Raw genomic sequence first — 17,517 nt, 5'->3', positions numbered from 1 at the left:
CTAAAATTAACTCTCATTGCTTAAATAAATGATTAAGAATTTAAATCTTAATCATTATGCATGTAACAATTTTTTTGAAAGAGATTTATCCTTTTCCTTTTGCATTTTAGGAGAGATAATTTATGTTATTGGCAGTGTTTATTCCTCATGCTATTTTTTTTTTAAAAAAAGTATGACAATGTTTATTATATAAGATATCTCAGATAACTTTGATTGAAATTTTGGTCCGCATTATTTTTTTGGGCCAGCTTACATTAATTTATATTCGCAACTTCTTATATTATATTCTTTCTATTTTAATTTGTAAGATATTTTTAAATAAAATCACACATGTCAATAGTATTCATTAAATATATTTTAGAAATTTATTTTAAAAAGCAAAAAACAAGCTTTTAAAAATAGCTTTCAATTAAAATTTCATTTATAAAAGAACATTTATGAAAGAAAATATAATAAAAAGTGTAATATTAAAAAAAATTAGTAATAAAATTTTATTTTTATCAAAATATTTTATATTTTAATATGTAAAATTTTTTTAAAAATATATTATAATTTAACATAGAGGCAGTATCAAAAGCTTTAAAAGCAGTTCCTTGCTTTACCACCGAAACAGAACAAGGGAGTCCTAATGAGTATTAAAATATTAAAAAAAATCTCAAGGCATCGGATTCGTTGTGGGGATTGAACGCGGCGATGTAGCATTGCACCCGATAGTTTCCGAGGGAAAATTCCTTGAGAGAATCTCTAGCGGCCATAATATTATATTAGAAAATAGTTACCGTCCTTCGGAGTTACACGTAGCCGAATCGGAACTCCGCTGATGTCAGCGATTTCACAGGAAAAAGAAAAAAAAAAAAAAAAAACCTCTCCTTTTGTTTTGTCCGTTACCCATCGCCCCTTTGATGCCGCCAAACGACAACTTACCCACCACCCACATATTATCGGCGTTTCAGTTTTCCATTTTCATGCACCCTTCCTCTTAAATGCCACTAGACAACAAACTGAAAAATACTCCTTGTCTTTAAACACAGAGGCTAATCAACTCGTTTACATACATTAAAAAATTAAATGATAGTTATTCATAAAAAAAATATTTGTTGATTTTTTTCTAAAACGCTCGCCCTCTTAATTATTTATATTTGGAGTATTATTAACATAGCATATATTTTCTTAGTTCAAAATTACAAGTTATTATTAACTAATTTTCACCCTTTTATAAAAATAGTTAACATTATTAAAAACATTACTTAGGGCTTGTTTGGCAACTTGTTTTATAAACAGTTTTCTATATTTATCTTTATTTAATAAAATAAATTAACAATAAATAAATATAAAATTTTTATTAATTTCAAATATTCATTATAAGAATTTAAAAAAATTCATTAATTATTATTAAAAACACCAAAATGCTTATGATTGGGGCTTTCACAGATTGTAACCTATGTTATAGGACTAAACTAGACAAGCAACTCAATATTTATTATAATTTACATTATCACTAGTATATTATATTTGTTAATGACAGAGTGTTGTGTGTCAATGATGAACTCTTATAAATTTTCAATAATAAATTTATTATATATTTATAATAAATTTTTTATATATCAATATGAACTAACTACACTTTCAAGTTTTTAAAAATTTGGTTCATATTTTTTTGATACAAGAATTTTTTTTGGCCATCAAACCAATTTATCCCTTATAATTTTATATCAATGAAGGGAATACGTGATATAAGAATTTGACAAATAAAAAGGTAGTTAGAAAGAAACTCATGAACATGTGAGACAAAAAATATTAAATCTTACCAAAACAAGCAAATTAATTAATAACATCCTACAATTTAAGTTTGGATGGATAAGTTTCATTAATTTATGTCCGCACGTGTTAAAAATATCTGGCAGTTACTGACACGGTCAGGTGGATATCACAACATCAATGGTAGATTGGACTGGAGGTGGCACTCTCGGCTTCTGATTTCACAGCTTTTGGATACAGTGTATTTTTGGATGCAAATGGCAAGAGCTGTTTTGTTGGTTGGCTTCATTACCTTTAGGCTCCTTTCATTGTTGATTGATTCAATTCATGTTGAGATGCTCCCCTATTATTGCCATCCCCAATCAGTTTCTGAAATTAAACTAACCATAATCATCACAAGCATTATTAAATGTTTCTTCTCAGAATCAGGAAAATGACAACGGCCGCTTTTTTGTTATCAAATTACTCGGACATGAATTAGCTATCAAATTATATATCAGGCCAATCAATGTCCAGAACGTGTGATATTTTATTCACAAAAGACGTAAGCCCCAATAACAAATGCCATCGTCATTATCTAAAAATGTTGGAGTGTGAGCAAGGCGTTTTGCGTGTCTCTCTCTTTTTTTTTCCTGGAGAAGAAATGACTCAATGATTACGACCAATCAACACAAGAGGGATTCAGATCTCAAAATATCCGAAAAGCACAAGGTGCTCCATTTCAAAGGGAGCCTGAACTGAGGGGAGTTTTGTGTCATTGGAACCCCAAAAAAAAAAAAACAAATTTTTTTAGTGCTTTTCAAATGCTTAGTTGGCGTTTAGCTCAACTTGATACATTCATATTTATTAGTTATTACAAGTTAAAATAGCAGCACGATCTCAATTTCAGACAAACAACACCAACTCACTTCATTTATTTCGGTTTGTTTTTCCCCCTTCACAAGAAAGGATTATTTTGTAAGCGTTGATGTAATTATTGGAATACAATGACTTTTCTGGAATCCTAGAGCCAACTAACCTTCTCCCTTGTTTGTTCTTTTGGAATAAACCAAGTTATGCTATCTTTTTTCATTTTCTGACCTCTAGGAGCATAGAATGAATAATAGTGGCGTGCTCAATTTGCTTTTTTTTTTTTTTTGGTCCCCCTCTCATTGCCGTCAACCTCATTGTTTGGCCTCCACAGTTTTCATCACCAAAAAAGTCTGGTCCACAAGCAAGCCAATTCATCACACCCTTTTACCATACATTGAAAGATACCTTGTCAGCCGCAAGTGTTCTTTTCAAGTTTTTCTTTATCCTCAAACCCCATGTTTACAATTTATATCGTTTTATCATCGCATAGAGAATCAGCTGACATGAAAGAATCTGCTTAACTCCAATCTGTTAACAATTTAGATCCAAAAAGAAGCAGAGAAGTAAGAAATGAACATGTACATTAACTTATCCATTTCAATTTTCCTATATACACTTCAATCCAATACAAATGTCGGAACTCCTCATCACCCTCTTGTCTTGCCCATCTACGAGGAAAGATGAATTGGTCAGGAAGTCTATGGGTATTCTGTCAGCAGTTAAGGGAAAAAAGGGAAGGTGAGGTAGGGCGGCCGGCCTACTTTTTTCCGTGGCATGTTCAGGAATATGATATAGGTACTGCATAGTACATAAAATGAATGAAATGAAAGAATATGTATTGAAGTAAAGTTAGCTTGGAGGAGTGATATCCCAAGTCACGTCTGGCCATCCTACTAGTTAAAAATTTGAGTTTGGATACATCAGGCTTTGAAGTGAGTATGAAGGGTGCCATGAGAAGATAAAAAGTGAAGAGATGGTTGATGCGCTTCTTCAAATGTCTTCAGAAAATATTCTAAATATGAAGTCACGAAAGCGTCTTGAATATTGTCTAGGGTCAACGGCTGATATTGAGGTTGGATCATATTGAAAGGACTTGTATGCATGCTCGAGCTTCTTGCTGATGTCATAGTCTTGAAGTATGTCAATCACACCAAAAAACAACACAACCTCGTAAAATTCTCCAACTGGTTCTCCTACAAGCTGTAGTTCACAATCCCCTCTTCTCACCGTTCTTTCCACCCTAGCTGGCATATTCACACCCAATTTGATACTAGCCCACCTGAAAGTACCCACGTTACATTATAACAAGCACATTGATGAGTGTAGTCTTTGTGCCTAAGGCAAGATATTTGAACATAAATTTCACCTGGAAGGATCTAAAAGAAGCTGGTCCATGTCAGCTCTTGAAATACGGGGAGTTCCATTGCCCTCCATATCAACTGAGATTGAAGAGAGTGGCGGATTCATTATTAGTTTAGCAGAATATAAGTGTCACAGACATTGAGGTTGCAGAGTACTTCTTTGAAGCATATAATAATAAAACTACCTGTAGGATTACAAGATTCTGAAGGAATAAGGTCCCCATCCTCTGATATGTCTCTGAAATGAATACCCACAAGTAGACTGTAGTCCATTATCCCCTCTTGTTCCAAAAGCTCACAATCTCTATCAATTTGCCTGTGAGGACAAACAACATAACTAGCATGCTCAGTCAATCTGACTAGGAGATGGAAAAAGTAAATACCATATTCTTGGCTTTGCAGTGAAAAAAAAAAAAAATCTTCTATTACCTGCAAAACTCCTGAAACCAAGATTTTTGCAATCGGAATATAAAGTTAAGATCAAGATCTTTAAGGATGGTTGTTTCATCAATCTCTGTTTCAGGTTTATCTGTGATACGGCCAAGCGAAGAACCCTTCAAATCAAAGCGTCTATGAATGGTGTACTCAGAACAGAATAGATTTCCCATTATGATAAATCGAACCTAAAAAAAATCATTCACAATGTCTCAGAAAAATTTATAGAATATGCTATTCTGTATTCTTCATAATAGCAATATGAATTCCACCTTCTTCTGAGCAGTTCCTGTTAACTTTACACAATGCAGACCATAAAATTTAGTCACTAGTGTATTTTCAAAGGATCGAACATGATTGTAGTAGGCTGGAAGCATTCTCAAGAGCACCTACAATTGAAATCCAACACGGCCAAATTAGTTGCTAAAAAGAGGGAAATGCCTCAAATTATAAGAACCTTTAGGTGGGGGCAAGGCTTAAGTGATATTCACTTTTACTTCAGCTTTTCTCATTGTCTTGATCATGTAACGGTCATCGTTGGTCAAGTAAAAGAAGCTGCCACTTTTACCAGGAGAGGAAAATTCACGAAGGGCATCATTTCCACATATGGATATCATGTAATCAGCTGGATCCACCTTGAATAGCTTCCTTAAAGTCCTGAGCATAGATTATGATGGGAGACCAAGTCATATGTTAATGACCAAAGGAGCATTCATAAAGTAATTCTAACATAGGGAACTAAAATGCATGAACTAAAAAAATAAAATTAAAAAAAAAAGAATTAGCTCATATATATGTCATATCTTCAATGACATATGGACTATTGATAAGTAAATGACTTGGTATCATTCTTTGAAAGAAAGAAAGCAAGCAGATCAAGGTATATACCTAAAAACTACAGGGCAATAGTCCTTCCACCTAAACTCTGTGGATGAATGAGGTGGGGTATATTTAGATCCTTCAGGGGGAAATCTTGTCCAAACTTTCTCCTTGGGATCAAAAGCTGAAGGTTTCAAATCAAGAGATGCAGAAGGGGCAGGCCTTCCAACAGAATGCCTGTTCAAAATTCACACACAATCTGTAAAATGGAAAACACTGTAGATTTTTACAATGACTGCCAATTAAGAATATGAAGACAACCTAATCCCCAGTTGCAAATTGAGCATGAGGTCAAAATTTTTGTGGCCTTTGCATATGATCTCTCCCTGCCTCTTAGATTTTCTGGGAGCTTTAAGTGGACCCCCTCTTGAAATAGCATCATCAACTATATGCATGTTCAACAAATCCTCATGTAATGCTTTGACCGCAGTAGGAGTTGAATCACCAACAGCGTCAGTATCAATGACCGGAACATCCACCCCACCATCCCATAAATTCATTCTATCATACGGCTTCTCAACACCCACACTCACCCTCCCATCCACTGACCTTCTCCTTGGCTTTCCATCCCCAGTCTTGGTGGATCTCCAAACTGCAAGCTTCTTTTGAGATGGCAAAATTGAAACCTTCTCTCCTGGACAAACCTGAAACTCACTCAACTCATTGTACACTTCTTGAGGATCCCATTCTAAATGTGCTTCTTGTGATGATCCTACTGGATAATACGTTCCATTTTGTTCTTTAGGATCTTTACTCCAGTTACCCACATAAACGCTCCCATCTGGCCATTGAAAACTTCCACTTCCTTTGGGCAAACCATCTTCCCAATACCCATCATACCTATTCCCATTTGTCCACACAAACGACCCTTTCCCCCATATACATCCATTCCTCCATTCTCCGGAATATTGATTCCCATTCTTCCACAAGTAATTCCCCTGACCATCCTCTAGCCCTCGTTTCCATTCTCCTTCATACCTATCTCCATTCAAGAAACACTTCACTCCTTGGCCGTGCTTTAGATTCATACTCCATTGTCCCTTGTAGGTTTCACCATTAGGGGCCGTGTAGGTTCCTGTTCCATCCATGTAGCCACTTTTAAATTCACCTTCGTATATGGCCCCTGAAGGCCAGCTGAACCTTCCTCTTCCCATGGTCTTGCCTTTATGCCACTCTCCAACGTACATGCACCCATCAGTCCACAAGTATTTGCCCTGACCATGTGGAAAACTATCTGCCCATTGGCCTTTATAGTAATCCCCATTAGGAAGAACCTTCTCTGATAAGTATATTTCTAACGCTTCTGGGTTTTCATCGTGGTGGCTTCCTTCGTCTGAGTGAGCCATATACACCGTCCCTAACCCGAATATGCTGTTCGCGCGCTTCTTCGCAACTGCCTGCGTCTTCCGCACCGTGAATTCCCATGCCTTCATAACTCCGCTATCTCTACTAATCATTTCTCTCTATCCGCAAAACTGTGTTCTGGCCAAAATCTAAGCTTGTCTAAGGAAAATCATAGATGCCCAAAAGAAGAAATTGAATTAAGAGAAATATTTCATGCATCCCACAGGACCAAAATGAATTGGGAGCAAAAAATATCACAAGCCTGGGATGCTCCACCAATGCTGGAACATTTAAGTGGGGTAAGAAAATTACATGGAACTCTCTGCTCTGGGGTAATATTTTTCGAGTTTCTTATGCTCCTAGGGAAGAATTTCCACATTGTCCGACGAATTTCTGGTGTAACTTGTCAACCAAGCTAACGAATTGGGTTGTTTGAAGTCAAAACGTTGGAAATTGTGTCGTGCAGTGCAGTTTTTGCTCGGATGTTTGTAATTGCATTTCGCGATTGAGAGGAAGACTCGTTCTTGTCCTACAACCTCTAAGAACCATGACGTGATGTGAAGGAATCGGACCCTAAATCAAGGTGTGTGTTTGTTTACTATCCGTAGATTCCCCAACAGATTTTCCTATTCTTTTTCGCTTTTGCCCACAACAGATTTTCCAATTCGGGCAAGTTGATTGAGAAAGAAATGAAAGACATAGTTTTTCGCTAATAACCAAACGATGGTGGTACTGATCCAAATCAGAATTTTCAAGTACTGATTTGACTGCTTAACCTCTTTGGTTGGTTTCGTTGAAAAATGACGGTCAACGATTTGGAAGGAAGAAAGTGATATTAATAACACACAGAAACAAATCACGCCCTGTTATCATAACAGAATAAACTGATCGAGGAGTCAATTTAATTGAATATTTGAATGGCTATCGCTCCGGCCCCAAAAAAAAAAAAATACGGGTAGAGAATAGCTATGGGTTGTTAAACATTATTGTGTATTTAACATAATAATTGTCTGAATTAATTAAACTAACAAAGTTTGCCTATATTCTTGGGTGTGTACGACTCAATGCGAGTCCAACGGGTGGACAATCCAATTCAGGATCAAGTTCATTCATTGAATGCTATTAGTCTATTATATGCAAGGAAGAAGGCTGAAACCCGAATGTTTCAGATGCAGCATTGTTTCTTCGGTGCACCTATGCTCCCTCTTGTATTTAAGATAGGATAAATTTAATCAGTTTCACATTTATTAAAAGGTTATAGTTGTATTCTAAAAATTATTTAAATATATGTAATTTTTCATTTTGTCTTTTTTGTAATTACTAACTATAATAAATTGATTTTTAGAAATTCAAACTATGATATATAAATAAGGGGTAAAATTAAAAAATAAAATTAATTACTTTAACTCTGCTCTATATAAAACAAAATTCAAAATTTGCCTTGCGTCAGATATCGCGGGAAGTATACGTTGAAATTTGTCCCAAAATCGGGTGCTGTATTAGCATCGAAAATAATAATGCCTCAAACTGGAATATGATATTTGAAAAAAAAAAAAAAAATTTGTTCTGTCAGGTTTTAAAATTTAAATTCAATTGATGGACTTTCGCGTTCATTGTATCTTTGGAAAACATGGAGGATGCTTGCGTCGGGAGGCTCCATTTTTTTTTTTTGGGGGGGGGGGGGGGGGATGGGAAGTAATGAGTAGGCTCGTTTTTTGTTTTTTATTTATCTAACAAAGTAGGCATCATGATAACTTAGAATAGCAATCGATATTTAATATAAGAAAATAACATTTAAGATTTCTCAAAAAAAATTATTATAATAAAAGTTTATAAATTTCATATTAGATCTTGTCTAGTAAAAATATGTATATATTATTGTTAAAAGTTGAATATTGACTTATAATATGTTTTTTTAAGACAATATTCAATATGAAATTTATGGAATTGTATTGTAATAAATTTGTTTAAAAGGGCCTTTGATATCTTTCTCTCTCAAATATATAACCTCTCTTGTGAAAAACTTTACCTCTAAGGCTACCAATTAGACACTCATTTTTATTTTCAAAGAGGGAATAAATTTGTTGAATGATGTTTTTCCATAACGTGCGGAATGAAATTGTCCGAGAAAATTAGAGAGAGATTGCAAGCTAGTAGGAATTTGATATAATAAAAATAATTAATTTTTTATAACATAACAAATTTAAATTTAAATTTTTATTGAGGAATATATTCGTGTTTAATATTTAACAATATCTTGAATAAAATTATATCTAATAAAAAAGTAATATTAACTGCAGAGGACTTGGTCAGTAAATACAAACTTGATAATCGTACGGCCCAAAAAGAAGCCAATGAGGAAAAAAGCTCAGTAATCAATGATAATATCCATGTGAAGGCCCGTTTTGAGCCGTCGTATTTTGCAACCTGAAACTAGCTACTGCTGCATCTTGCGGAAAAATGTGAATTGACCCCCGAAAAAATAAAATGTAATTAGATGAACTAGTAATGTTTTTCGATATTATACAGAGTTAAGATGAGGTGTGTTATTTATTTATGACTTGTGTTGGTCAAATTTGCAATAAATTTTTTGCTAAAAATGTATAAAAAAAAATTGAACATTGAAGCAGTAATACATGAATCTCTTCACTTTTAATAGTTTAAAATTAACCCCTTTAACTTGAAAAATAATCCTACTGTTAATTATATTTTTTCTTCATAAGATCTAAAATATCATTTAATTAATAAAATATTCTTAAACAAGACATTATATTATAGAATTATGACTAATTAATTTCTTATAGTTTTTGAATAATTAGAGCATTAATAACCAAAAAAATATTAGTTCATCATATAAAATTTAAAATACTTACTTTTGTATTAATTTTATTCATTTTTTAGTTATCAATTGTGCATGATTTTCTTGTATTAAAGGATGAATTAATCTAACATCGTAATTTTTAAAATTGTGAATACTTTAGTCATGTATATTTCATTAATCTGACCTAAAATTATAAATAAAAACTTATCCTTTAAAACAATAAAACTAATATAAACTTAAATATTTAAAATTTTATACAGTAATAATAACATATTTTTGTTATCAATGACTCAACTATTTAAAAAATATAAAAAATTAATTATAAATAATTATACAATATAATGTTTTTATTTAATAATATTTTTTAATTAAATGACATTTTAACTCTTATAAAAAAATAATATAATCAATAGTATGAGTTTGAGAAAACAAAATTAAAAATAAAAGGAATTGATTTTAAATTTTTAAAGGTAGCAAGAGTAATATATAACTGTCTCAAAATTAGAAAGGTTTTACATATTTTAACCTAAATTTTCATATCTACATTAACATATATTAAAAAAAATCTGCATATCTACAGTATTTAGTGCTCATCCGTTACAACAATCAGACAGTTGTCTAGTTAGTGGGCACACGGTCTAAGGTCGGGATATTTTTCACGGTGCGCATGATAAAATCTAAACCAAGCTGCGCACTATGTGTCATAGACAATACACATTAATTTTCACTACCCGCGTGCCTAGGGGGAAAAAAAACTGTGGGCTGTTTTGTAAGCAAACAGACATACACACATTTAAATTAACTATATTTACTATTAAATTATACTGTTCGTGTGAAATATGAATATATAGTACGTGTTTTATTTTTAAAGAAAATATCATTTAAGAATCAATGAGAATATTTAATATCAATCAAGAATTAAAAGATTTTAAATATCACTGTAAGATTGAGAGACTGATTTGAAAATATAAAAACTATGTCTAATTTATTTTATATTATATGTTGATATCGATGTTAATAACTAGCAAGGGAATACGAAGGAAAAATGGAAAAGCATCTGCATAAAAACACTGATCCTTCAGACTAAAAAAGATTGAAATATTAGACTATTCTTTTGGGTTGGACTGGATAAAAGATTGAACATCTAAACTACTTGATCCAGTCCAATCCTATTAGTTTATTTAATATAATTATAATTAATTTATTTTTAACAAATGTTTTAAGTATAATTGATACTAAGGAGATAATTATATGAAGATTTGTTGAGTTTGTTTCTAAATTGTTGTTGTAATGTATTGTTGTTAAAGTTAATTGAGTGTTATTTTTGTTTAAGTTATAAATTTAAATTATTTAGACTGTAACTGAAATATTTTTTCTTCTTGTTGAAAATTATTATAGATTTATTATGATTATAGGTGTTTTTATTATATTAATTGAGTTTATTATGTTAAAATGAATTACTGCCTCTCGTAGAGAAAAAAGGGGGAAAAAAGCTAAGTGAACACTGAACTAACAAGATCAGTCTCCCAGTCCTATGAACCTAATTTGGTCTTATTAAACTTCAGATTATTATTGGACAAGACTAAACTATATGTTGCCTAATCAAGTCCTTTTCATAAAAGAGATTGGACTTCGAGTCTGGTCAAAGTCCAATGTCGTTTTGTCCTTCGTGCAACCCTAATAATACTCCCTCTATTTTAATTTACAAAGAACTATTTGAAGCCTATGTTCCATAATTCATAGTATAAAGCATTTTGCAGATTAAGTAAAATATTCAATGATATTTTACTAAATTACACCTCATAGTCAGTAATAACTAATGAGGTTAACTGTTAAGAGAATGTCAATTGTACTAGTAGTTAATGAAGGAGGCATATTTGAAAATAATATTTCAAGATATCAAAAAATTATAGTTAATTGGCATTTGATATGTGAGGTGGCTGTATGGTTCATGCGGTATTGAATGAATAAAATGACATTTGATCTTAACTTTGAGTCCTCCAAGGTTTTTGCTATGAGTATTTTGCAATATGCTGATAGAATTAAGAAAGCTTATGATGTGGATGACAATATTTGTCTCAAGCATTGAGATGATATCTAGTGGTGGCCGCTTGAAGAGATTGGTTAAAGCTCAATATTGATGGTGCTGCTAAAGGGTGACTTGGGGACGCTGGTTGTAGAGGAGTCATACAGGATTCTACTGGCGACTGAAAAGGGAATTTTGTTAATAGAGTATGTAGGTATAGCTTTGAAGGCAGAGTTATGGAGATTATAGTCTGAGTTCCTCTTGTTAAAAAGCTTGGATCTAAGGAAGGTTATTATTGAATCTAACTCTACTGCACTTGTACATATGCTGAAATAGATGTTGTCATGTTCTTGTGTGAAGAATCGATTCCTTTGTCAAATCCAGACTATGCTTGAATCTAGCTGGAATATCCGCGTGACACATACTTATCAAAAAAGGGAATTTTAGTGCGGATCAGTTGGCTAATTGGAGCCTCTCATAGGAATGTGAACATCAAGTTTTGAGTGAGCCTCCTGAAAGCTTGCTTGATGTACTATATAGGGATAGACTGGGCTTGACTTGTCTACAGTTAGCTTCAGTCTAATTTTATTTGGGCTTTGCCCCTCTATGTACCAAAAAAAAAATGTAGAAACAAGGGCAATACATTTGATGCATATTCAGTGAATAATTTTATGAAGGTGACAATTACAAGTTTCCAACTAATAAGCAATGACATTTGATGATATAAAGGTGAGAACTGAAAAAAAAAGAAACATTTAAATATACTAAAATTATATAAGATATTTTTAATTAAATTATATTTTTAAATAAATTAGTTATTTATTTTTAAACTAACATTATTTATTTATATTTATTATTATTTAATAAGATGTCTCGTTAGAGTATTTTATTTATCAAGGATTTTTTAAAAATTATTAATTATACATAAAAGATGAAAAAAAAAGCTTATATTTTCGAACATCCACCCTAAAAAAATTTCTATTTTTAAATAAGAGTAGTATGTTATTTAAAAAAGTTATGTGATATCAACGATAGTTGGGTTTAATGAAAGGAACTAACCCCTAATAATATACTGAATCAATATTCAAATTCTTATTAAAAAAAGTATCGATATTTATTGTTTAATTATATCTCAAATAAAATCACCCTTAATATAATAAAAAGATATATGTAAGTAATTGAAAAGAAAAGGCTAAGTGGCGTGTCAATAGACTGGTAAATTATTTAATTATTATTTGCAAACATGCGAGTAATATATAAACAAAATGTTAAATGGTGTGTGTGAATAGACTAATGAATTATTTAATTATTATTTGCGTGGATTATAATATTATTTTAAATTAGAATTATTTCTTGTACAGTGCACGTGATATTTTAATATTTAAAAGATAAAATTAAAATAAAATATATAATTTAAAAATAATTTATTTTTGTGTATTCAAAATATCATATTTTATTAATTTATATAAGGTTTAAGAGATATTGTTGTCTCTCAGTTATTCGTTCAGAAGCATCTAATATCCTAAATTTTTTTATAATGCAATTTCCCTCTTTAACTTTTTAAAATGATACGTTGAGTACTCTATTGAAAAAAAAATTAACTTTAACAGTTAGTTAATTAAAATATCATAAAAAATGACCTAAAAATTATAAAAGATGACCCATAAAATTACAAATAAGTATCATGTAAGAGAGTTAATATCGATTAAGTTTCTAAAACAATTGTTAGTTAAAAACGTATTTCAGCCTTTATATGGAAAAGAAATAACATTTATATCTATAATTTATATGTAATTTTGAAAACTTAATTGATATTAACGTTCTTATAGAGTACTTATGTGTACTATTATTTATGGGTCATTTTCCATAATTTTTTATTTCCTTTCTTGTAAATTTAAAGTCAACTAACTATTAGAGTTAGCTTTTTTAATGATATGGTGCTCAATGCATTATTTTCAAAAATTTAAGGAAAAAATTACATCACATAACATCCCAAATGTTAATCAAAGGGTAAAAGTAATTAATTAGTTAAATAAAATTATCAAGAGTTAAATGTAGAGTTTGAATAGCCATTTGAGACTAATGGACCTCATATGAGGTGTAAAATGGAGTTTAGTGAGCTATTGGGCTGTTTTAGACCTAAATTAATGGAGTTGCTTGTTTCAAGTCATTCATCGTGGTGGATAGTGCAGTTCATTATAATGAATGACACAAAATTTTAAATCTCAAATCTGCAACTCATATACATAAACATAGGTGGTCTCAAGGGTTTAGGCAAAAAGAAGAAGGAGAGTTCTGCTAAGATTTTGTTTTAGAGGTCCTTAAGAGTAATTTGAAACTTTCAAATCATTAGGTAAGCCTATTTTCTTCTCCTTCCACCTCTATTAGCATCTCTTTTCTGGTTCAGTTGTTAGGACCAGGGTTAAGTGCAAAGACATGAGCAACTACATAACTATGTAAAGTTACTCAAGTACAAGCGTCAGTCTCACAAGATTATGTAATATTAAAGCAAGCAATTCACTAAATGATAAACACAAGGTTATGCGTAAATCATTAAGTGGCTGAATTAAAACTAAGAACAAGTGAGAACGCCATAAGTATCTTTTTTTTATACAAAGACTAAATTCAAATTTGAATCACGAAGTTATGATAATCAAATCTTCAATTAAGGTATTTAATTATCAAGTTAAAAGATAATGGCTATAAAATAAGAAAAGCTTAGCCATAAAGTTAATGATTCATCATTCATCTTCCACTCTCTAGAATTCCTCTAAGGTGCTTAGTTCCTCATCTTTATCTCCACGGACTCCTTGAGATGCTTGCCTTGACCAAACATGTGAATCACTGGAATGAAGTGTTGAAGCTTGAAACCTTGAACACGTGGAAGGGGATGGATGAAATGGTAGAGAGGAATAGAGTATGCGTTATGTTGTGATTTGTGCAGGAAATTATGAAGAAAATGAAGGTGTTGTGTGGTTTTTGGTAGAAAAACAAGCGAGAGAAAGTGATAGGACATGAGATAATGGAATGAATGGGTGTTTTGATCTAGTTTGGATCCTTAAATTCACACGTAGATTGGTTTGGTTTAGCTCCTCAAATGAATAAAATAAAAAAAATAAAATGAAAATACAAGTAAATTCAAGTGACATAGAAGGGGCTTGCAAGATGGCATGCTCTCATTGACTTGTAAATGGTTTTGAAGTATGTAAGCTTAATCCTATACATCATCAACAATTTAATTGGATCTATTCCACCCAATTACAGTACTTGCATGCCATTTATGTTTAAAATTCCCTTCTTGACATGCTTGCCCAATTGATACATACGTACACATTTTGCATATGTCACAAAATACACATAATTTAATTTAATAAAACGTGACATTATAAAATATAATTGAAATGTAGCCTTACATTCATATTTAAATAGGATAATTTATTGAAATATCAAAGTAATGGATTCAAAGTTATCCAAAATCCACACAGACATGCAAATCCAAAACTAGAACAGATGAACGTACTTGAAATGGTCAATGAAAAGTGTTGACTCTTGTTCAATTACTCCCGAACTAAAATAAATTTGTAAAAACTAATTTGATCACTCTTCTTTTACACGTAAGATAGATGTTATCAATTTTTCTTATATATTTTCTCAAAAGTTCATTTTTTAACCAAAATATTTCTAATGCACAAAACCTAAGTACTTAGATAAATTTTCAATTTTAATGTAATGCATGTACACTTCAAGCTAATAACACATGACAGTCTTAATCAACCTAAAAAATGTGTAATAAATTAGTTTTATCATACTACTAGCAGCAACAAATTGACTTTTAGCCATAGTTGACATGTACTGAAGTCTTATAATTGCTGTTTTGTCCTTGTTCACTATGTTCTCAATGTTATTAGTATTTTTCAATGTTTTCTCATATCGTGTATTCTCTAATTCCTAGAAATATATCCGTGAAATACTTTTATGCTTTTCAAATGAATCATTAAGATCCCAGCTTTAGTTTAGTCTTTATAGATTTGCATCTCATATAGCCATGATTGATCCTTAATAATTAAGGTTTGCATAATTAGTTAAATTTAATTGGAGTTAATAGTGAAAGTTATTACACACAACATAAAATTTTAGGATACCAAATGCTTTTAAGTGAATAATTAAGTGGCAAAAATGCTCTTTAACCCTTTATATGAATAAAAATTTAAATGATGATTTATTTTATATTAAAAATTGTTTTGCCCATACATGTTAAAGATAAAAATAATTACTTATTTTATCTTAAAGTTTGCTATTCCCATTACACTTGTGCTTTTCTTTTTATCAATACTTCCTCTAGTCTCATTTATAAGTTACATACTAAAATGTTCATTTTATTTTATTTATAAGTCACAGTGCAACTTTCTAAGTAATATTTAAAAAATATTTTCAAAATTGCCTCTCTTAAAAGAGAAAAATTAACATGATATCACTTTTTTGAATTTATTATATAAGGGCATATTTGAAATTTTACACGCTTTTAATTCTTATACTTTTCTGCATTGGTATTGATGAGATTGATGAAATGGTTTATAAAGAGAATTGAATGAATATATGGGAAAATTTTGAAATCTAGTTAAAGAATACCCTTCCTATTAATTCCTCCCCCCAATCGAAAAGAAAAATTCTCCAAAGAAATATTCTTAAATCTATTGTCTCATGTGAATTAACATCTAAGCAATAGTTTTTATTTACCCTTATAATAAGAGTTACTTTTTAATATACATTAGTGCCTTATGTATATTGAAAAATATAAATAGTTTTCATTAAATTTCTCACATCCTACAAATTAAAATATAATTAACTTATTTTCTCTTAGAATTTGTTAACCATGCATCATCCTAGAAAAAATTAAAATATATACCATAATAAACTCTATACTTTAATTTATGTGATAATAGTATTTATAAATTACAATTATAGTCAAAATTAAAAATAAATAAAAATTATGTATATATTAAATAATAATTTTAAAATTAAGTAAATAGCATAGCTGATGTCATAGTACTCTCTCTTATCCTATGTATAAATCACTTTTAATCATCTCATCATTGAAATACAGTTAAATAATTAGTTTTGTCTAAAAAAAGAAAAACTTTTCAATTTATCCTTATTAAATGCTTCATATTTGAAAGATAATTTCTTTTTTATATGTAACCTTTTCCTTTGTTTATAAAAAATATATATTAAAGGGTAGAAATGAAAAAAATATTAACGATCCATTTTTTTATGTGGAAAAATTTATCAAATAGATCATTGATCACTTATAGAAAGTGATTCATGTATAGGATTGGATGTAGTACTATTTATCAATTACATGTACTGTATAACATGAAAAACCAATGAAAATAATCAAGAGAAGTTTAAGAGGTGCACATAAAAAGTAAGTTTTGTTTTAAAAGTTGTTATCTTATGCCCTCAAAAAGTGCTTTCAATTGTCAACTAGATTAGTTTAGGTCAAGAACTCGATATAATGAAGTGCACTCAAAAAATGAATTTCTATTTTATAAATTAAAATTTAAAATGCATGTGTTATCTTTAAGAAGTTAAAATTTATATAACCTTGTCTTATTTTGAATTTTTTTACTTTTGCAATTATTGAAAACATAAATAACATGCCCCATGCGTATTAAAATAAAACTATATATAAAAAATATAATCAACACATGATAGGCCCTCACCTATCATTTTTACTGTAAGCCACACATGATTCTTCAATATGCATTTTTTTTAATAAGTCATTGTTAATCTCATATAAATTTGTTTTTTATAATTTATTGTATTGTATATTTTAAAAATACAATTAAAAATATTTATTTAAAATTTTTTATTCCATGTAAGTTAAGATCCGAGAGAATAAAAATCATCCATTAAATTACACACATGCTCTTTTTTTTAATAATTTATGTAAATTAAAGTTTGTAATATTGTTACATATCAAGTTCACATTTTATAATTTTTTCTTGCAATTCTCACATTTGTTTTTTATTTTTTATTTT

At 30.4% G+C, this 17,517-nt stretch overlaps 1 protein-coding gene across 1 annotated transcript; it reads right to left on the bottom strand.

The window, feature by feature from the left end:
• Positions 1 to 3,189: 3,189 nt before the first annotated feature.
• On the bottom strand, positions 3,190 to 7,296 carry LOC129288354 (phosphatidylinositol 4-phosphate 5-kinase 5). The gene is made up of 8 exons (XM_054924879.1): positions 5,547 to 7,296; positions 5,295 to 5,462; positions 4,898 to 5,063; positions 4,679 to 4,795; positions 4,401 to 4,594; positions 4,157 to 4,287; positions 3,977 to 4,049; positions 3,190 to 3,889 (listed from the first exon to the last, which is right to left on the bottom strand). The coding sequence occupies exons 1-8, from the start codon at positions 6,740 to 6,742 to the stop codon at positions 3,601 to 3,603; spliced, it is 2,334 nt and encodes a 777-aa protein (XP_054780854.1). The 5' UTR covers positions 6,743 to 7,296; the 3' UTR covers positions 3,190 to 3,600.
• Positions 7,297 to 17,517: the final 10,221 nt, after the last annotated feature.

The sequence above is a fragment of the Prosopis cineraria genome, unplaced genomic scaffold, assembly GCF_029017545.1.
Source record: "Prosopis cineraria cultivar Desert tree isolate PC_DT_omini unplaced genomic scaffold, ASM2901754v1 PC1, whole genome shotgun sequence".
Taxonomy (NCBI): Eukaryota; Viridiplantae; Streptophyta; class Magnoliopsida; order Fabales; family Fabaceae; genus Prosopis; species Prosopis cineraria.
The sequence above is the reverse complement of the archived record's forward strand: the minus strand, read 5'-3'. Positions and strand labels throughout refer to the sequence as shown.

Coding starts and splice junctions, on each gene's coding strand:
- LOC129288354 (XM_054924879.1), bottom strand. CDS start 6,742: ATGATTAGTAGAGATAGCGGAGTTATGAAGGCATGGGAATTCACGGTG. Junction 5,463..5,546: donor AATTTGCAACTGGGGATTAG/GTTGTCTTCATA, acceptor AATTTTGAACAG/GCATTCTGTTGGAAGGCCTG. Junction 4,050..4,156: donor AGAATCTTGTAATCCTACAG/GTAGTTTTATTA, acceptor CTTCAATCTCAG/TTGATATGGAGGGCAATGGA.